General features: G+C 42.3%; 1 protein-coding gene across 1 annotated transcript; it reads left to right on the forward strand.

Moving 5' to 3' along the window:
* The first annotated feature begins 13,811 nt into the window (after positions 1-13,811).
* Positions 13,812-15,740, forward strand: LOC149837495 (2-methylpropanoate--CoA ligase CCL4-like). Its single transcript, XM_090007398.1, has 2 exons — positions 13,812-14,021; positions 14,262-15,740. Exons 1-2 carry the CDS (start codon positions 13,824-13,826, stop codon positions 15,738-15,740), a joined length of 1,677 nt encoding a protein of 558 aa, XP_089863524.1. The 5' UTR covers positions 13,812-13,823.
* The last annotated feature ends 7,512 nt before the right edge of the window (positions 15,741-23,252 follow it).

Consider the following 23,252-nt stretch of genomic DNA (forward strand, 5'->3'; position numbering starts at 1 on the left):
GCCCACACAGATGGATACAGATGCGAAGGTTTGAAACCTATCCTTCAAGCAGTCATTAAGTGCACATTTTGCTCTACTGGCATTTTTCTGAATGGTATCATTTTTTATGCATCGTTTTATGTTTTTTGTTTGATCAATTATGGTAAGCAGCTCTTTGTTCACCTAAAGAGCTTGAGGCACGCCTCAGCTTGAGGTGTGCCTTGCCTCAAGGCGTATGAGGCGCACACCTCTGGGCTCTTTTTTTTTTAATTTTGTGATGGCTTAGCAACGGATTATGTTCGTCGCTAAGCCGTCGCCAATTTCAATCAAGCAATGTTTTGCGATGGCCTTTAATCCATCGCTAACTTGCTGACCAAAAGTTAGCGACGGTTTATATCCGGATATAAGTCATCGCTAACTAGTGATGGATTAGCAACGAACATAGGTTGTCACCAATCCATCTCTATTTAGCGATGGATTGGCGATAGATAAAGTCTGTTGCAATTTAGCAACTAGGATTATGCGACGGACTCTATTCGTCGCTAAACACGTTAGCAACAGAGTTTGCAATGAATTAGCGACAGATAGAGTCCGTCGCTAATCCGCATTTTTCTTGTAGTGCAATAGGCCACTTGCGACAGTGTCCTTTGGAGGCCTCAGCCCCTTGCACAAAAGATCTATGGAGTTAAATATCCTACCGACCAATTTGCCATCATTAATGATTTCTCTTCCATTGTGGCCATCATTGATGTCACAACAATACACCATGGGTCGAGAGCACATTCAGTCAAGCTAGAAGCTTAACCAGCCCACAACACATGATTGCAATCGTGATGACAATGGCCATGGGTTCAATAGCACTGACTGTAGTGATATACCCTTGTGTGTAGCAGTGAACTAGAGCCCTCAACCTACTGATGATGATGCACGACTAGGGTAAAGGGTACTCAAATCAAGTCACCCCTAGCTCGGCCCGATCAGTAGTCGAACAAAGTTGATTGCATGAAGAAATTGGCAATAATTCAAGATGTGAGAGCACAAATCGAAGGCATGGGCTTTGGGGTCTGTCCTGTGGATAGTACCACCTCTCCCTTTTGCAATTCACACCCTGGATCATGGTTATAAAACAACAAATTTTGCCCCCAAAGTGGAGTTCATGACCCTCTGAATTGCCATGCCTCCAAGATTAAACATGAGGTTTTGATCGTCCCCATGCATTTGGATAATTTTGTGGTTGCTTGATTGCAACTTCCTACTTGTTGTTGAATTCCCAATCCAAACTGAGTATTAGTGAAGAAGTTTTAGATATTGCCTATGGGTGCATGCTGGTGATGAGCATGCAACTGAGCTCGTAACGACAACAGGGTTGCACTTTCACGAAATTATTGAAATATTGCAGTTGCATGAGAATGACCACAACCAATTGACAATAGTCGCATGGTGACCCTACTGGTCTGTCTCCTTAGGTGGAAACTCTTTCACATGTTCAGGTGAGTTGTTCACCAACTGCACTGCATTGTCAACTACAAGTGCAAATTGTATTTAGTCCTTGCTTTCTTCACTGAGATACTAATGAGCACGAACAAGGAGAAGCTTGACCTGCACCTCAAGATCTATACAACCATCTGTAGGGCTCTTGTGGTTCAAGGTCATATCTCTGCCACGTCCAGAGATGCACTCGTTTGATAGAGAGCTTGGCTCCTTTGCTATGCACAATGGTGCTTCCTCATTGGCACAGGGTGGCAACCATGTTATGCGGGCTAGTTGAGCCGCCAACCACGCTAGACTTGTACCTAGTCCATGGTGTGTTATTGAAGCATTGGCGATGGTGACACCAGAGGTGTCTTGCTCTGTAAGCATGGTACTATGACAATCCTCGTTGTTGTCTTCAAGGTGGCAGTCAAGTAATGTGGGTTGTTTGAGCCGCCAGCCTTGTTGGACTTGTACCTAGTCCATGGTGACAGTGCATTGGTGACAATGACACCAGGAAAGGAATCACCTCTGGTAGTTGTTTTGCTTGTGGGAAGTTGACTCCTTAACACAGTGATATAGGGACAAGGGCCTCTAAAGGCTGTTGTGTGTGCAAAAACTGTGGATATACATAGTGCAGAGTACACGATACTCATGTGTATATACCTAGTCATTGCATCGATCGATTTCTGTAAGGGTATTGTATCATAGGATGAAGTACAAAGATCTGCGATCACTCACCTCCATCTAGAATGGTATCATTCGAACACATGTAGATGTGATTCAAAACCTATCCAAGAGATTTTTTTTGGGAATTTTTACTGCAAGTGTTCTAAGGATTGACACATGTCATGTACGCAACATTCATCAACAATATTGGCTCTTATTGTGTCACAGTCTTTCGCACATCACAAGAATCTTACGACAAGTGCTTTTAACTCAAAACGCATCTTTAAATGCATTTTGTCAATAATTTTGATTAGATTCATTGACCGCCATATCTGGAGTTACAAGAAAATACGGTCAAATGGGCTAAATTATGCAAGACTATTTTGGGTTCGATAAGCGGTTTGTGATTGGGTTTCTAGATTTGGAATGATTTGATCTAGGACTTCTAGAGGGACCTAGTGTTGAGGAGTGTGGAACTTGTTTCCTATCTAAATATAAATCTACAATTTATGTGGATTTAACTTCGCGGTAAGTTGGCGGGGTTGAAGGGGGGTCAACCCCCTTGCTTGTAAGGTGGGGGTTCAGGGTGGTAATATAAAGCCCACAATATTTCAGAGATAATGTAATATATGATGTGTTTCAGTAGATGAAATTTCTCGTATGATTACAAGGACTTTTCATTATATATATATATATATATATATATATATATATATATATATATATATATATATATATATATATATATATATATCGATGAGCGAGGTCCGAAATCACGTAAGTAAGATGTACGAAGTAATATGAGTACAATTTTGGATGAATTAATTTCCAAAAATCCTAAATTAAATTCATAATATATATAACTAGTTAATCCTCGAATTTGGGACCCAAATAAGGAAAAACCTTGTTATTTCATGTGAATTACTGGAAAGCATATATCGATAGGATATGGGTCATAACGAGAGCGATTTTCTTGAGAGATGAAAATTTAAAGATGTGCTTTGAGAATTTAATTGTAATTGAAAATTTTAAACAATAAATTATCTTAAAATTTTGTTGAAATAAAATGTGTAAATAAGATTTTTATTATTGATCATTTTCTTCATTTTGCCTAAGGTCCGATCAAGGGGTTGACCCAAGCCCTTGGTCGACCCTTCTGTGTAGCTTTGGTCGACCCTAACCACGAAGACCAGCTGATCAAGTTGACCAATTGGGGTGGTGGCATTTTCGTAAAGAGTGGAGTAAGATCCAAAAGGGAGCGCCACGATTGACCCTACCCATATGTGTGACCTCATGATGATGCATGGGGCATCATCATGAGGGTGGGGCACCCCTTCAAAGCACTTGCATGGGGTTGCGCCCCATGGGATTTTTAAAATCCCAAGGCTCTTTTCAAGGAAGAGAGAAATAATGAGAGGGATGAGCTCTCATTGGGTGCATGGGGCGGCAACCCCATGGCACCCTTGTAATTTTTTTTAGACCTTTTTGAACTCTAGAGAACGAGTGGTGGAGTTGGGCGGCCATGCATTGCCATGGGGGGGCGGGGGCATGAATCACCCCCAGCCCTTCATCCTCCTTGTTTAATCTCCACCCTCCATCATGTTCCCTCCCTACTTAAGCCTTTTGGAAAGAGAAAGAGGCCCAAAAGGGCGATTTTTTTTAACTCTTTCTCTCTCTCTCTCTCTCTCTCATTCTCCTCTTCTTTTCTTCTCCACCCAAAACTGTGGGGTGTGTGTGTGTGTGTGCATTTGAGGGTGTTGAGAACCCTACTCGTGGAACCCCTAAGCTTCCAAGCAGTTCACCCTCCTCCATCTCTATCCGGAAACAAGGTGAAGGCTTACAACCATGTATTCTCATTTTTCTTGGGGTTTTTGCATATTCTATGGAATGTGAAGCCAAGAGGGCCGAATGCATCTATGGAATGCATGCCCCTTGACGGATTAGAAGTTATCTTGGTGGTTGAAGCATGTTTGAGCATCCCTCCTTCTTCTTAGTTTTATTTTGCTTTATGATAATTTTCCATTAAAATATTTGATGCTCTTGCATTGCTTTTGCATTTTTTTTGTATTTATTTCGTCAATGCATGCTTATTGTTTTCTCTTGATTTTTTTTTTCTTTCCTATGTGTTTGCATGCAACCAAAATCACATTCTCTTTTTTTTTCTTTCTTGGTTTTGTTCAAGTCCTTGCATGTGTAGATCCCCCCTCTCCTTTCGGTGGGAGCAAGATCGGTCCCCAGCCCCTCTCATTGTTATGAGGTCGGTTGGGCCTCTCTTAAACTTCTCCTTGGTGGCTATTGTGTTGGATTGGGTTCGGTTGTAGCCCAATCCAACTGTGGCACCTCCCTTAGCCACCTCTTTTCCCGCGGTATCACGGAGTTTTCAGCACTTTCCTTTTTTTTGCTGTATTTTGGTAGTATGGGGTTTGGTTGGTCTGTACCCTACTGGGACAGACCCAACCATGTGCACCCTGGTCCGAGCAGGGCTCAACCAGGTGCACCTAGTTTGCCCTAGCCCCATCTCTTGGCGAGCAACAGGCCATCGGGTGCCAGCAGCACCCGGGTAGCCCTGCCGCCTTGAGCGTTTAGTCCAGACCTCTGTCCCATGATAGAGCCTGGTTTGAACCCATGGGTTCAGACCAGGGCCATACCTTGGCCGTGGTCTGGTCCAGAGGACCAGACCCGTGACCCCATCCCCTTCGTTTTGGCCTTGGTGCGGTAGTGGCCGCCGGGTGCTAGCCGCACCCGGGTAGCCTACTGGTCTGGGTGCAGTGTAGTGAGACTGCTGCCACAAGCTGCACCTGGTCTGAACACTCGGTTCAGACCAAGGTCATTTCAAGCCTACGGTCTGGTCCAGAGGACCAGACCCCATTTTTCCCCTTCGCTTCACATGGCTCGGTACTAGCGTCGGGTGTTAGAGCACCCGGATGGCCTAACCGGCCCTGTTGGGCCCTGGTCCGGACTGCACACTGAGTGCAGTGCATGGTCTTAACCCTTAGGTTCAGACCAGGGTCTCTTATGACCTCTCAGGTCTGGTCTGAAGGGCCAGACTCCAAGGTCTGGTCTTGTTTTGGATTGGAACACCTGAACTATACCAGTCTGAGGAGTCCCAGTCTGCCCACCCTTGCATCACCTTCTTGGTCAGACCTAGGCAAGGGTAAGACTAGCTGAGTCTGGTCCCATCTGAACCAGACTGGACTGAGCCCTTAGATGTTTCCCTAAATGGATGCATCCATCCCCTCATTGTCGCCAACCTGCAGAGCAATCAATCAAAAAAAAAAAGAGAAAGAGAAGTAAAGAACAAAAAAAAAGGGGAACGTAGTTGAGAACGAAAGCATGTGAATATTGGAATGTTTGGGTTCTCTGTCCAACAAACCAAGTTGGACACTTGACACAGTTAATGCCTTGTCCAGACCTATGGCCAGTGGCCTTACGGGCCATAGTTGTTGTTTTAGGTTTTGTCGACACATCGTGTCTCATGATTGACACAATCGGGTAGCCGATTATGTGGTGGGCCCAGAGCAAATCCCGTGGCTCTCCGTTGTCCCATCTTGGCAGCATTAGTGTGAGTGGTTGGGTGAGCAGTACGATGCCCACACGTATATAGAATTTTTCTTTGTCTTATTTTTTTTTTTGCAGTTTCATAAAAAACCATCATTTTGGCATCATTGGTTTCTGCAAGCGCAACAATCCACCATGGAAATGCCAATGTAATTCCCATACATATGGGAATACTCTAGATTTCAATCTCAACACATGAGTGTGTCAAAATTATGGATCTTTTTATGAAAATGGTCTCGCTGTGCGAGAATTTTCAATACATGACATTTGAAACCTAATTGCTTGGAATTTGAATTATGGCTCGTACTCAAAAATATGCAATACTTGACAATTTTAATATATTTATGCAATTATGATAAAGTTGGGCTTTGTGAGTTTTGTATCGCTTAAGATTGTGAATTGGTACACTCACTCACACATTTCCTCTTGTTGAAAAGTATTTTTCATAGTGATGCATACGTACCTTGCCTCTGTATCTTTACTTGTGCGAAGGACTTGAGAAAATATGGCTTTTAGCTTCGCATTTGAACATAGCACATCTTGACACATGTAATGTTTAGTGCATATCTCGAGAGGTACACTTTGGTCTCATGCTTGAGGCATAGATGAGTGCATGAAGTGCACATTACACATGTGATGTAAAGAACGACAAAAACTTGAACATCGTAGGGTATGAGCAATACACTTGTTGTGGTTTTCTGACTCAGCTGGAGTCTTTGGGCGATGGCTCCATGTTTGTGAGTGAGCTCACACATGTCTATACCCTAGAAATGAAAAAGATTAAATGGTGTTATGATCACTTTCACAGGCGATGTGCTCGTTGTTGGCCGTATGAGGCTGAGCACGTGAATGGGCAGGCTAAGTCCTCGTTTGCGTACCCCGCAGAAACCACGAGGCATATACACCTCGAAATGAGGTATGTTGTCAAACCGAGCCTAAGAAAGATAAATCGTTGTGCCCCATTCACAAAACGGTTCACCTTAGAGAGAGTGGATGGTACAACCATGAGTGACTAGTCGTTACTCCAACACGTGTTTTTATAGGAGCTAAAGCATCCTTTGACCTCCAGTCACTCAGAGTTAGGGAGATCGAGGTGACCTTTTAAGGTACCTCACTACTGCAGTAGTATGAATTGCAATTCTTTGCCTATGCGTGGGTTTTCTCTCAGTTGTGGTTGTCTGCATAAGGTTTGACTCGATCTGTAGCATTCCCGATTACCACATTCAATTTTGAATAACAGATGTCGGGTGCATGTCTCACAGAATGCGAGGTTCTTTTGCATACCCGAAGGAGTAATCAGAAGAACTTAAATACTAACCAATCACAAGTAGCTTACTTTAGTAGTTCTTTACTTCCTATGTTGTTATTGTTCTCGTTTTATCTCCTTTATTGTTCTTAGCTACTTGTGTACAATAGTTACGTAGTTTTTTGTTTTACTGCTACAACCTGTTGTACTTGTACATTTGTTGTTATTTAGAATTGTAGCACGTGCACTTGCCTGACACATGCACATATATATGTTGTCACATGTTCCATGTTATATATATGCTTTTTCCTTTGAGAGATGAATATATAATGTCGTTGCTCTTCACCAACTCGCAAGAGTACTGACCCCATTTTATGGGGATATAGGTGATGAGTAGGCACAGCTGTGATGCGATGGCTCACGGTCTAGAAGCTTGGGTACTCACACTTAGCTGCAGATTCTGGCTCCTTTTTTGGGTTTTGGGTTTTGAGAGTTTTCGCTTGTTTTGAGAGACTGTGAGAATGGATGTATATTCTCTCACTTTATAGACTTAAAATACTTGAGTTTTATACATTTTGGATCTTTGATATATATGTATCACGTGCTGTGGCCCGCTCAAACTTGCGACCTTTTTACAATTGTTTACCCCTTTCTTTTGTCTTTTCGCTGTTTGACATAAAACCAACTTTCAAAAAAAAAATCCTCAAAAATCAAAGGATTTTTCTAAGGTCGGGGTTTGGGGCGCCACAGGTAACCCCCGATGATTTTTTTTAAAGGGCAGTTATGTAATTTTATCGTAGATTCCTTGTAAAAATTTTAGACTCCTATTTAAGGAGGCATCCTCCTCTATACTGTATATCTCAATCAATAAAGAAGATGGCTTAGTGTGATCGTGAACTTAGAAAATTCTTATTGAACCATATAAAATTCTTGTTTTCGTGTGATTGTTTTTCTCCTTTTCATTTTCATGCTTGTTTCTTCGATCCATCGGTAGGTTAAAGCATTATTTCCTAACACTTAGAATCGTGTATTGGGGTCTGATATAGGTGTTAGGGGTTAGAGAGGTCAGGATGAGTTGTTGGAGAGGCTGATAAGGTCAAACTGGTGAAACTACACGTTTTACTGAATCAGTATGGTGCAGTTTTAGTATTTTGCGTCCTAGACGTAGGTAAGGTTTTAGCTAAAAATGAGATTAGTTTCATGTGTTGTGTAGCGAGTCTAGGAAGGTCCTAAAGGGGCCTACACATTCAGGTATGGTTAGGGTATTTGTAAGAGATTAGAAAAGGCAAATTAACACACAGAATAGTATTGTATTATTCTTTCATATAAAGACTTTGTCTAGACGGCTTTGAAGGCTTTAGGGAAGGTTAGGAACTAGTCTTAAGATATGATATGGGTCTAGGGAGTGTATAAATGCCTAGAACAAAGCTGAAAAAAATGGTAGATCAGCATAATCATGCCTAATAGGGCTCTAACAATAGATTTGCAGGTAAGAAAGGGCTTAAGCCCATGAAATGAATGAATGACCAACCTATGGAGGCTAGGTTTCATGTGAACTAGAGGGAGGAGAGGGAGAAACATGAGGGAGGAGAGAGATAGGGACATCTAGAAAGAGAGGTTCTTAGACAACTTTAATAGTATTTTATAATGCAATTGAGTTCTCCAAATCTCTATTTATAAAGTCAAGGACTAAAGTTCAATCATAAACTAATTGTGACTTCACAAAGAATCCTACCAAGAACATAAAACTTAATAAGAGAGGGGCTCCTCTCTTTCAGGACTTCTATATTAATTAAAACTCCTAAATAATTAAGAAGAAGAAACAATTAAGTCTCTAACTAATTAATTTCAAGAAAGATCTAAGAAACCTCTGAAAGTGAAGGACATCCCATGCTGGTCTCCTAGTTCACGTTCCCTATATGGGTCATGCCTACTAACACTGGTTGTGACACGTGTTAGGTTCCAACTCCTCCATATTAGCAGCAGTGGCCTTTGACTTTTCCATATATAAAGAAGCCACATCTGCTGCCATACCCTTATGGGTCTCATCAAGGCCTATACAGTCCTCTTTGCCTGTAAGGCTGGGCAAGTAGACCTTGAGCTTGGATCCTGTCCATCTCTTGAAAATCGGTCATAACAGACCACCTCGCACTGCACTACTTTGCCCTCAAAGTAGAGTAGACTACGACCCTCTGATTTGTTGTGAACCTGGGATCAAACACGAGGTTTTGATCATCCCCATGCATTGGGACAACTTCGTGATTGCTTGATCGTGACTTCATACTCATTGCTAAACTCTCAATCCAAATTGAGTCTCGATGAAGGAGTTGGGAACATGGCCTATCAGTGCATGCACTCAAGAAGTGCATGCAACTGAGCTCATAACGGTGATAAGGTTGCACTTTCGATAAACTGACAAGATATTTTGAATGCATGAGAACGATCACAACCAATTAGCAACGGTCGCGTCCTTCGTGGTGACCCTGTTGGTCCATCGCCTTAGGTGAAAATTCTTCTACTTGTTTGGTTGTATTGTTCACTAACTGCATTGCATTGTCAACTACAGTTGTGAACTGCATCTTGTTCATGCTTGTTTCACCGGGTTGCTGATGAGAACAAACAAAGAGAGGCTCAACATGTGCCTCAAGATCTACATAGCTCTCTGCAGGGCTCCTCTGGTTTCCTATTATGCACAGGGTCATATACCTATCGTGTTCAGGGATATACTCGATCGATAGAGAGCTCAACTATTCTGCTTCACATAATGGTGTTTCCTCACTAGATACATGGTCATCATGTTATGCAGGCACGATGTTATCAGAATCTTAATTGTTGGCGTCAAGATGGTAGACATGTGATACGGGTTGGTTGAATTGCCAGCCTAGCTAGTTGCACTTGCACCTTGTCCATGGTGCATTGTTGGGGCATCAAATAGCAACGCTATGAAAGAAATCACCTTCGAACACAATGATGTATGTTCAAGGGCCTCCAAAGGCTATTGCCGGAGGGGGCATGTCTCAGTAGAAACTATGAACACACATTGTGCTGAGTATGTGCTGCTTATAAGTATATTCCCAGGCACTGCATGAGTCAATTCTGCAAGGGTACTGCACCATAGGAAGGAGTGTGAAGATTTTTTAGCATTCGCCTCCATTTGGATTTGTACCATTCGAATGCACACAACTATGATTCAAAACTCATCCAAGAAATTTCTTCTTGCAATTTTCACTACAAGCATTCTAAGGACTTATGCATGTCATGTACGCATTGTTCATCGACAATGTTGGCTCCTACTGTCTTTCTCATGTCACAAGAATCTTGCGATAAGTGCTCTCAACTCCAAATGCGTCTTTAAATTCAGCCCATAGTTTGTCGTATGCAATCGGTGTATAATCGTTGTTAGGTTTGTATATAGTTTTAACAGTACGTTAATCATCATATCACGGGTTGCAATATATTTTGGCGACACCATACTCTGATACCATATGTTATGGCTGCTACCCTAAACCCTAGGATATATATTTTGGTACATCTCAGCAGTTTGGGAGGTACATAAAAAATAGGGTCAAACCGGCTAAATTGAGTAGGACCCTTTTGGATTCGATGAGCAGTTCAGGGATCTTTCATCCTTATCAGAAGAGATCAATACTGATTTAGAAGGATCTGATCCAAGGCTTCTAGAGAGACCTAGGGTCATGTGTTGGGGGTTTGATATAGGTAATAGGGGTCAAAGAGGTTAGGCTGAGTCGTTGAAGATGCTGATGAGGTCAAATGATTAAAACTACATGTTTTATCGAATTGATAGGGTGCAATTTTGGTATTTTGGGTCCTGAACGTGGGTAGGGTCTTAGATAAGGCTGAGATCAATGAGTTGTGTAGAAGTCTATGGAGGTCCTAAAGGGGTCTATACGTTCAAGTGTAGTCAGAGTATGTACAAGAGATTAGAAAAGGCAAATTAGTCCGCAGAACGAGATTGTACTACTCTTTCGGATATGGTCTTTGTCTAGATGACTTTTGGAAAGGTTAGAGACTAATCCTTAAGATATGATAGGTATTTAGAGAGTATATAAATACATAAAATAAAGAAGGGAGGATGACTGATCAGTAGAATCATGGTTGATAGGGCTTCAACGTTAGATTTCGTAGATAAAGAGGCATTCTGCTGCAAGACAAGGGTACAAGAAGGACTTGGGCCCTTGAAAGGGAAGAAGGACCAACCTAGAAAGACTTGGCCTAACGTGAATCAAAGAAAGAAGATGGAGAAATATGAGAGAGGAGAGAGATAGAAAGAAGGGGAGAGAGAGGTGTATAGAGAGAGGAAGAGAAAGAGAAGTTCTGAGAAAACTTTAATATTATTCTATAATCTAATTGGGGTTCTCAAGTGCTCTATTTATAAAGTTGGGGCCTGAAGTCTAATCCTAAATTAATTATGACTTTACAAAGAATCCTACCAAGAACATAAAACTTAATCAAAGAAGCTCCTAGAAGCGAATCTCTATCAAGATTCCTATATTAATTAAAGCTCTTAAATAATTAAGAAAGAGAAATAATTAAGACTTTAACTAATTAATGATTAATTAATTTAAAGAAGAATCTAGAAAGCCTCTGAAAGTGAGGGACGTCCCATGCTGATTTTCTAGCTAGTTCACGCCTCCTACGTGGGTCTTGCCTGCTGACACTGGCTCCTTCTCTTTTAGATTAGCAATAGTGGCCTTTGACATTTAACATGTAGAGAAGTCACTTTATCTGCCACATCACGCTTATGGGTCTCACCAAGGCCTGAACAATACTCTTTGACAGCAAGACTGAGCAGGTGAACCCTAGGTGAACCCTGGGCTTGGATGCTGGGCATCTCCTGAAAATGGGGTTGTAACAGCCAGTTAGCATTCAAAGTTGGACATGGCTTATGAAATTTTATGCTAGATTCAAGTCTGACCCGACTTTTAATTAAGACATCGACAAAATTTTAATGAGAAAAAACAATTAAAAGTATTATCTTACCGTTATGGACCAGATCTAGTTTATCTAATTCTTATCAGACCTGAGAGTGATTTTTCTATGATAAATCTGGTGAGACCCAATTTCATACCATGTACCAACACTTTTTAATTGAATCTAAGTCTAAACCTACCAAATTCTCAAAGAAAGCTGACCCGTTGATACCCTTGGAGTTGCCAGTTAGCAAGGCAATAAGAGTTCAGTCCCACCCATCCTCTATGTCATCTCTCATCTGCATACCCCTCTCATCTGCATACCCCTCTTAAATCTTATGATGCAAGTTATTCTGATTAAATCTGGTTTTATAGATGAATTCAGCATACTCGATTTACTAAGAATAAATAATTTGATCGTATATATTTTTTAAATATGTTTTTTTAAATCACATAATTGTATTTTGTCAATAGTTGAATTTTGAATAACCAAAAAAATCCTGCACACAAGGCAGCTAAAATGTCGATATAAAAAAAATAAATGGCTATGGAATCGGATTTGATTATCAGTGAAATCCCGAAGAAGAGTGTCATGATAGGGATGACATGGGGTTGGAGTGGAACCTATTGATGGCACACAGACTTGCTGGTTCAGTGCACTCCTTTCTAGCAGAAATGCATCACCACAACCGCCATTTCATCAGCATTCACATCAGCACAATCGTCATCATGTGCTACCATCATCGCCATCGTCATCATCTGTCGGGAAAAGGGAGCTGGGTTTAAGAACACTATCGTAGGGACACGCGTGTCCTTGCCTCCATTATTAATGTCTGGATTTATTATTATTATTATTAGGCAGCAGATGTTGCAAACTTGTGTACGTTCTCTCCAAAATGTGCAGCCAAACCTTCACGTAGTTTAGTGTGAACATGAGATCTAGACCATCGGATGTGAGATATCGGACGGCCTTCAGATTGGAAACTTAACCATGATTCGTGCGGTGTCCTATATAGCCATGATAGAAATTAAACGTGGGACCCACAAAAGGCCTGGCCTGCCATGGTGGCGCCATTTGCAACCTTGGCCATGCTTTCCTCCTAACACAAGGACAACGTCTTTTGGGTTATATGGAATGTATGCTAATACCACTGCAATTTCCAAGGAACTCTTTTTCCCAATATTATATTTTCCAAGGTACCAAAAAGCCTATATTAGTTTAGGGATGTATGCTACCCAGAGGTATCAACGGGTTGGATCTGGTTGGGACACAAGTAAGACCGAACCCCGAATATGTTTTCAGGGGCGGATACCGGGTCTGGGCCCAGATTCTACCATGTCTGCTATAAGAAAAACCATACCCGAACCCTATAAAAATTACATAAGAAATTTTTGTCTCTCATTTTGTACAAAAATCTCATTTGAAAGTGCATAAGAAAATTTTCTCTCTCATTTCATACAAAATTTCCACCTTTTCCCCCCTACTTTCTAACGCGGAGCCTGACACACACCCCTTAATGAAAATTTTCTTAAAAAAAAAAGAAAAAGAAAACTTAGGAGAATCAAGAAATACACTCAAGTAGTTTGGTGGGTTCACATTGTACATTTGTATAAAAATATATTAAAGTTGGTCTTGATTTTGGAAGCAAGTAATTTCTCATAAAAATATGAATAAGTTATCCATTTTATTACATCTGCTCCACAGATAAAGGCAGCTGAACGTGTTTATCTTAGATTAAGTTTGAGCAAACAGTTTCCTTTGGACGTCCCCTATACAAATTTTGTCGCCCATGTGCATCTGTGGACAACTGCATCTCTTTTTGTCAACACCGCATTTCATTTACACATGGGGTGCTTTGGACGAGGAGCGGGTTCCACCTGAGCAAAATGTGCTAGACAACAGGGTCTATAAAAAGGATGAATATTTCTCAGTACTCTAAGGTGGGGAGTGAATCTCTCTCTCTCTCTCCATGGATCAGTTGAAACCCAGATCTCCTAATTCTGCCCCTCTTACTCCTCTGACCCTTTTAGAAAGGGCAGCTTTGGTGTATGGCGATTGTACTTCAATCATTTACAACCAGACCTCTTACACATGGTATCAAACTTTGGAGAGGTGTTTAAGGCTTGCTTCATCACTCTACTCTCTGGGCATAACTCGAGGAGATGTGGTAATTCATTCTATTGCCTTTTCTTCAATTCCACAACTGAAAAAGGTTCATTTCCTATGCGCATCATATGCTGTCGAGATCGCATTTGGTTGGATGGCTGAGGATCATCGATATATGATGATACACAGCATCATATGTCATAGAATACAATCCTTCTTCTCTACAACTTGCTGCATTTTTTTTTTACATGATCATTTTTTCATTTAGCTATCTTTTTGCATGCCTTTCGCCACCATGTAGGTATCGGTCATTGCCCCCAACACACCTGCCATGTATGAGATGCACTTTGGTGTGCCCATGTCTGGAGCAGTTCTCAACACCATCAATTTTCGCCTCGATGCTCGAACCATGTCAGTGATTCTTCTTCACAGCGAGGCGAAGCTCGTGATCGTCGACTACCAGTTTTTGCCACTCGTCCTCGACGCAATGGCCTTGGCTTCTCTCAAGACCACCAAACCACCAAAGGTGGTTCTAGTTAAAGAAGATAATTCCGATGATGAAGGACTTGAAGCATATAAAGGGTCTGAAATCATGACCACATATGAAGACTTGGTGAGGAAAGGGGACCCCAATTTCAAATGGGTGAGACCACTCAGTGATTGGACTCCCATGGTCCTCAACTACACATCAGGCACAACTTCAGAGCCCAAGGGTGTTGTCCATTGTCACCGTGGCCTCTTTATAGTCACCCTTGACTCATTGATCAGTTGGGGGGTCACCGACCAACCAATCTACCTGTGGACCTTGCCCATGTTCCATGCTAATGGTTGGAGCTTCACTTGGGGGATTGCAGCCATGGGTGGGGCCAATGTATGCCTGAGACGGTTCGACTCGGCCACCATATTCTCAGCCATATCGGAACATAGGGTGACCCATATGTGTGCCGCACCGGTCGTCCTCAACATGGTCGGCAACCATTGTGAGTCGGCCAAGAAACAGTTGCCGCACCCAGTACAGTTCCTTATGAGTGGTGCACCACCAGCAGCTAAAGTTCTTTTCCGAGCCGAAGAACTCGGGTTCTTGGTCACCCATGGATACGGGCTGACCGAGACGGCAGGGGTGGTAATTTTATGCTCATGGAAACCGGGTTGGAACAGCCTACCTGCATCCGAGCGTGCTATGCTCAAAATTAGGCAAGGGGTGGGAACCATAGGCATGACTGAGATAGATGTGGTGGAAAATAATACACTCAAGAGTGTCGCTAGAGATGGCATGACACTGGGTGAGATAGTCCTCAGAGGAGGGGGCATCATGTTGGGCTACCTAAAGAACCAAGAGGCCACATCTATGTGCATGAGGGATGGCTGGTTATTTACTGGGGATGTGGGAGTCATGCACCCAGATGGTTACATAGAGATCAAGGATAGGTCCAAGGACATCATCATCAGTGGTGGTGAGAATGTTAGCAGCGTGGAAGTCGAGTCCATGTTGTACGCACACCCGGCAGTTGACGAGGCGGCCGTAGTCGCGTGCCCGGACGAGTACTGGGGTGAGACGCCTTGCGCGTTTGTGGGCCTAAAGCAAGAGTGTCAGGACAAAATTACAAAGGCAGATATCATTGCTTTCTGTAGGGAAAAACTGCCTCATTACATGGTGCCTAAGACGGTGGTGTTTGGGGAGCTGCCCAAGACTTCAACAGGGAAGATACAGAAGTTTGTGTTAAGGAAGAAGGCCAAGGCCTTGGGGTCATCCTCTGCCTCTGTTGCGTCTAGAATGTGAGTTGGGACTTGGTATGGTTTACTTAATTAGCTAGTGAAGGGTAACCCTATGGTCGGTCACCTCCGACTGTATCCTACAAAGTTGGTTGGTTGTACCTGAATGTTAGAGTTTCCACTTGCTACTAGAATAAGGCAATACCTCTTTTTTATTTTTTTGCTACTAGAATAAGGCAATACCTCTGTTTTTGTTTTTTTTTGTGTTGAGGGAAAGAAATTTTTTATTAAAGCTCTAAAAAAAGAGTACAGAGTCAAGTTGAGGAGGACTCAGCCAATAGAGCTTGAAAAGTAGAAGAATTCACCCTAAACAAAGGTCGCAACCAAGTACCACCGAGGTGGTATCCCATGTGGTAAGCGGGGTCTGTTGGATCATTTTTCAGATCACATAGTTTCACAATCGTCATCATGATATAAAACACGAAATAAATCAAAAAATACAACAGTGTAAATAACATGATTAACAGACGACCGAAACAGTAACATGGAGCAAGCATGGCATTTTCCGCAACAGACCAAAATCCAGACGGCAGCATATAAACAAACATATGCACAGAACATAAAGAAAACAACAGGAACATGTTTAGTTTATGTAATAGGCTAAGGCGTACGAAAGTACTCCCCTTAGAGAAGATTCGCCCTCACATACTGTGCAAATCAGGGTCCGGCGTCCTTCCCCCAGGATACAATAGCCACGACGAACCGAATGGTGCACTCCGGCGGGTCGTCCTTCGAAAACAGCCTCTTCGAACCAAAGTTGCAGAACCACCCTTTCGGAAAAACTCACAGGAAAGAGAGAGAGAGAGTAACAGGGGAGATGGGAAATCGCAGAACTCTCCTTCAGAAAATCGCCTGTCTCAGCATCTCCGTAACCCCACCCCTGACCACGCTTTTATAACCCACGAACGGTTATGAAACGTGGAAGGAGCCCGTTACGGAATCCGAGGGGACGTGATCCGTTAACGGACTTCGAAAGATCGAGATCCGTTACGGAATCCGAAGTTCCATAATGAGCACGGAATCCGAGGAGTCATGTCCCGTTATCCATTCCCATAACCCATTACCGAATCCAAAGAAACTTTGGGTAAAAAGATACTTGTCTTGATTGGATATGGCCCTAAAGGGCCAATTACCCGAACCCGAACCCGAGCTCGGCTCGGCTCGGCACGACACGGCACGGCGGGCGGGCGCGCGCGCGCATGTGTGTGTGGTGGTCATCCCACTCCCTTGTTCTCAGGAACAAGTGTATGAGTTCACTAATTGCTTATAAAGCTCTCAGAAAACTCAAGCAAAAGCAATATGGGACTATTCCACCTCATCAAGACCACCTCTTTCAAAACAGCCCAGTTTCTCCTTTGAATTCTCTCTACCTTCCTTCTTACACCTAACATTCCCTCACAAATTCAAAGAACAAAACGGGAGGAAACCAAGATGCAAGATGAGACAATCTGCAACAGGACATATCATGCTTTCAGCAATGGTACCTTCCGGTTTGAACCACTACCTTAGTTGACTAACTTTACCCCCACAGGAACGAAGTGAACTGAAGTCTTGAACTTGAACCTTTGGTGTAGGAGTGTCCATCAGCAACAACATGATAAAGGTTCTGGTTGTAATCTTTAGGGGCGGCACGTTAAAGGCCATGCGCCCGAATCCTGTTTCATGAGTGACTTCAGGAATAACCCAATTCCTTGAACTGCGGCCACACAGTCACACTCACATAGGTGGGCTTCTCCAAAGATGCATTGCTAACATCTCGCCTAGAAGGCTTTGAACCCATTCAGAGTTTTAACTCTTCCTTAACTTGCAGCTACAGCACCTTTCCAGAGTAAACAGGGGAACAGACACAGATACAAAGTATCATCTTTAATAAGGTGCTATCCAGTTCACCCTACAGCTTGTTATTACCACATTGAACCTACTTTGTGGGATCTCCACTCAGATAGGTTGGGTTGCTACTGTAGATGAACTACTGATGGGTTTCAGTCTCATCCCCTCTCTGGATTTTAGGACTAAAGACTTATCTAGTCCTTTCGTTAATGGATCAGCTGTGTTCTCTTTGGATCCAACATAGTCCACAGCAACCACTAACTGAGACACCAGTTCCCTTACAGATTTTATTCTGACTTGGATATGTCTCATCTGCTTTTGGTTATATTTTGTGCTTTTAATCTTTGCAATAGTGGCCATATTGTCACAATGCACAGATATCGCAGGAATTGGCTTGCACATTAAAGGAAGTTCCTCAAGAAGTCTCTTTAACCATTCATCTTCCAATCCTGTAACATCTAAAGCACAGAGTTCAGCCTCAAAAGTAGACCGAGACAAGATGGTCTGCTTTACTGATCTCCAGGCGACTGCGCCGCCACCCAAGGTAAATACATACCCTGTCACGCCATAACTGCCAGAGTTCATGGCTATCCAGCTAGCATCACTATATCCCTCAAGAACTGTAGGGAATCTCTTGTAATGCAAACTCAAGGATATAGTTCCTTTCAGGTATCTGAGTACCCTGTCCAATGCCTTCCAATGAATGCGATTTGGACAACTTGTGTATCTACTTAATTTTGTCACGGAGAACGAAATATCCGGTCTCGTGCAATTTGCAAGATACATCAAACTTCCAATAATCTGGGAATACCTCAATTGAGACACAGGAACACGAGTCGTATTCTTATGAAGAGGGATAGAAGGGTCATATGGAGTTGCTACAGATCTCCCTTGGTTATAGCCAAATTTCACAAGTACTTTCTCAACAAAGTGAGATTGTGAAATGGTTAACCCTTCAGCTGAACGAATCAGCTTTAAGCCTAAGATCACATTTGCAACACCCATATCCTTCATATCAAACTTACTACTAAGAAACGACTTTGTCTCATTTACAATTCCCATATTGGAACCAAATAATAGAATGTCATCAACATACAGGCATAAAATAATACAACCATCACTTTTAACTTTACAATAAACACACTTATCAGATTCATTGACAACAAAGTCAAATGATAAAATAATATTATCAAACTTTTCATGCCATTGTTTAGGAGCTTGTTTAAGTCCATATAATGACTTAACAAGTCTACAAACTTTATCTTCATTACTAGGAGCCACATAACCCTCAGGTTGATCCATATAGATCTCTTCTTCAAGATCGCCATGCAAGAAAGCGGTCTTCACATCCATTTGATGGACCGAGAGATCATAAATGAAAGCCAGTGCAATAAGCACTCTAATAGTGGTCATCCGGGTAATCGGAGAATAGGTATCAAAATAGTCTATTCCCTCCTTTTGTTTGAACCCCTTGACAACCAGTCTCGCCTTGTACTTGTCAATGGATCCATCTGGTTTCAACTTCTTCTTAAAGATCCACTTGCACCCAATTGTGGAACTACCACGAGGGAGGTCAACCAGTTCCCAAGTACCATTAGAGATAATGTAGTCCATTTCACTCTTGATGGCGTCTTTCCAATGCTTTGCTTCAGGTGAAGCCATTGCATCTCGGAAAGTGGGAGGATCATCTTCGATAAGGTAAGTGATAAAATCACTTCCCAAATCCTTGGTAATCCTTGGTCTCTTGCTCCTTCTAGGTTCAACCACTTCCACAGACTCATCGGGTCTAGGATGAGAACAAGATAGTTCTACCCCCACATCTGTCATCCTTTCTACATGTTCGAGAATGGAACCAAAAGTTGAAGGTATATCTAAAGAAGAAAGATTATGAGGTACACTAACTTTCATGGAAAATACATCCTCAAAGAATGTAGCTTCTTGAAGCTCTACAATAGAGTTAACATCTATGCCAGATATCTCAGACTTAATTACTAAGAACTTATAGGCATAGCTGTTCTCTACATAACCCAAAAAGACAGCATCTATTGTTTTAGGACCCAGCTTCTTCCTATTGTGTTCTGGGACAAGTACCTTAGCAAGGCACCCCCACACTTTAAGGTATTTTAAGCTAGCTTTCCTATTTCTCCAGAGTTCGAAAGGGCTACTATCCTTATGCTTTTGAGGTACTCTATTCAGAATATGGCAAGCCGTATTCAGAGCATCCCCCCACATATAGGTAGGTAATCCAGAACTCCCAAGTAGAGTATTTATCATGTCAGTTAGGGTTCTATTCTTTCTTTCTGCAATCCCATTGGATTGAGGAGAATATGGAGCTGTAAACTCATGAACTATTCCAACAGACTTGCAATATTCATCGAGTTTATTAGAGGTATATTCTCCCCCTCTATCAGACCTCAATCTTTTAAGTTTTCTACCAGTTTGTGTTTCTGCTTCATTCTTAAAGTTAAGAAACTTATCAAAAGCTTCATCTTTTGATTTTAGCAGATACACATAACAGTATTTAGTATCATCATCTATAAAAGTGATACAATACTTTTTATGATTTCTAGTTAACACTCCATTAAACTCACAGATATCTGTATGCACCAGATCCAATATTTCAGAATCTCTAACAATCGTATGGAATGGTTTCCTACATTGTTTTGCTTGCACACAAATTTCACATTTTTTAGTTTTATCAATGGAATGCTCAGGAATCATTTTCAAGTTCATCATGCGTTTCACAGAGTTGAAATTCACATGACCTAATCTATTATGCCATAAGTCAGATGATTCTATGTTATATGCAACATTAGACAATGAATCAGAAGAAACATCATTTTCTAATTTATCACTGCAAACATGTTCAACACGAATTTTAAATAAACCATCATCTAAATACCCCTTGCCAATAAAAGTTCCAGAATGTAAAATAACAACTTTATTACATTTAAAGTTAAATTCATAACCCTCTCTAACAAGACATGAACCACTAAGAATGTTCCTTCTAACTACAGGCACATTGTGCACTCTGTGTAAAGATAGAACTCGTCCTGAAGGAAACTTCAGATCCACGCGTCCAATTCCTAACACCTTTGCAGCCGTTGAATTGCCCATAGTCACGGATCTGCCTGCAGCAGCCTGGTATGAGACAAAGACAGACTTATCAACACAAACGTGCACATTGGCCCCAGTGTCAACCAGTCACTCTGTTGGCTCATAGACGTGATAGATTTGCGGGTTAACAGAAACATACCCAGTACTGGTCCCAACGACCTCAGTCACCATGTTGACTTGAGGCGTTCCTTCTGTGGTCCCATGAACTTTGGCCTTCTTGGAAGGACATTCCTTAGCCCAGTGCCCAACCTGCCCACAGTTCCAGCACGGTTTGTTCTTTGCCTTTTTCTGGATTTTGGCCTTAGGTTTAAACTGGTTTTTCATTGCAGATTTCGATTTTTGTCCTTTGCCCTTAAAAGCTCTGGTCATCATGTTCACCTTAGGCGGTTTAGTTGGCATTACGATCTGTTTCTGGCTTCTATGCTCCTCTTCAATGGCAATGGCTACCATAAGATCATCTAGAGAAATTTTCCCTCTACTGTGCTTGAGAGACATACCGAAGTCTACCCAAGACTTAGGAAATTTCTCTACGATGGTCATAACCTGAAACTTCTCAGGAAGTTTCATTTCAGCCTCAGCCAAACTATGGAGCAGTAGCAGAAACTCGTGTGCCTGCTCAGTGACCAACTTGCCTTCTACCATCTGATATTTCAGAAACTTGGCAACAGAGTACTTTTCAAGACCTTGGTCTTCTGTATTGTACTTCTTGTCAAGTTGGTCCCATAAACCCTTAGCAGTGGTAGACGAAGAACAGTACACATCGAACAGTGTGTTGGACAGAGCCAACAGTATGCAACCACGGCATATACTGTCATTTTCTGTCCACTCTACAGCCGCAGTAACTACAGAAGGGTCAGGGTTAGTATCAGACACCGAAGGGCAGTCGATTTCTAGAACATTCAACAGCCCTATCGTAGTGAACCAGATCTTCATGCGTTGCTGCCAACGCTTGAAGTTCTGTCTGGCAAACTTTTCCGGCATACCGAACATGTCCACTTTTGGTACAAACGCAAAAGAAGACGACATGCTTAGAATCTTCTCTAAGACTGTTGGATCATTTTTCAGATCACATAGTTTCACAATCGTCATCATGATATAAAACACGAAATAAATCAAGAAATACAACAGTGTAAATAACATGATTAACAGACGACCGAAACAGTAACAGGGAGCAAGCATGGCATTTTCCGCAACAGACCAAAATCCAGACGGCAGCATATAAACAAACATATGCACAGAACATAAAGAAAACAACAGGAACATGTTTAGTTTATGTAATAGGCTAAGGCGTACGAAAGTACTCCCCTTAGAGAAGATTCGCCCCCACATACTGTGCAAACCAGGGTCCGGCGTCCTTCCCCCAGGATACAATAGCCACGACGAACCGAATGGTGCACTCCGGCGGGTCGTCCTTCGAAAACAGCCTCTTCGAACCAAAGTTGCAGAACCACCCTTTCGAAAAAACTCACAGGAAAGAGAGAGAGAGAGAGAGTAACAGGGGAGATGGGAAATCGCAGAACTCTCCTTCAGAAAATCGCCTGTCTCAGCATCTCCGTAACCCCACCCCTGACCACGCTTTTATAACCCACGAACGGTTATTAAACGTGGAAGGAGCCCGTTACGGAATCCGAGGGGACGTGATCCGTTAACGAACTTCGAAAGATCGAGATCCGTTACGGAATCCGAAGTTCCATAACGGGCACGGAATCCGAGGAGTCATGTCCCGTTATCCATTCCCATAACCCATTACCGAATCCAAAGAAACTTTGGGTAAAAAGATACTTGTCTTGATTGGATATGGCCCTAAAGGGCCAATTACCCGAACCCGAACCGGCACGGCGGGCGGGCGCGCGCGCGTGTGTGGTGGTCATCCCACTCCCTTGTTCTCAGGAACAAGTGTATGAGTTCACTAATTGCTTATAAAGCTCTCAGAAAACTCAAGCAAAAGCAATATGGGACTATTCCACCTCATCAAGACCACCTCTTTCAAAACAGCCCAGTTTCTCCTTTGAATTCTCTCTACCTTCTTTCTTACACCTAACAGGGTCCTGTGTCAAACTGAAGGCCCAGGATCGAATCCCTCTGCCACATGGGGCGGCTGTTGTTCTGCTAAGGGTCTGCCTAACCCCAGCTTGCCTTTCAAAAAAAAAAAAAAGTCGTAACCAAGCCATGTTCTTGGTTCCCCAGCGATTCTTGACCAGATAGAAAATATGGGGGGGGAGGCGAAGGACTAGGTCCCACAAAGTCCTGCGGGGAAGAATAGCCATTCTAAGCAGCAAGAGAGTGGTAAAATAAGCACAACTAAACACCCCTTCTTTAGTACATGACCATCGGATGTACCCATCATCCAAAGCTACCAATCTGGACAAAAAATGCACCCAAACTCTGCCCCACTGCTTCCATAATGAAGAAACTCTCATAGTCGAACCTGGGCACCACTCAAAACAGTTAGACGATAATCTGTACTTTTGTTTAAGAAATCCAAAAACCGCATCATGCTTGAAAGTAAGAGCAAACCACCATTTACCAAGCAACGCCATATTGTGCTCGCACTACAAGAAAAACTGTTTTT

Source organism: Nuphar pumila, chromosome 5, assembly GCF_984573655.1.
Source record: "Nuphar pumila chromosome 5, dmNupPumi1.hap1.1, whole genome shotgun sequence".
Classification (NCBI taxonomy): Eukaryota; Viridiplantae; Streptophyta; class Magnoliopsida; order Nymphaeales; family Nymphaeaceae; genus Nuphar; species Nuphar pumila.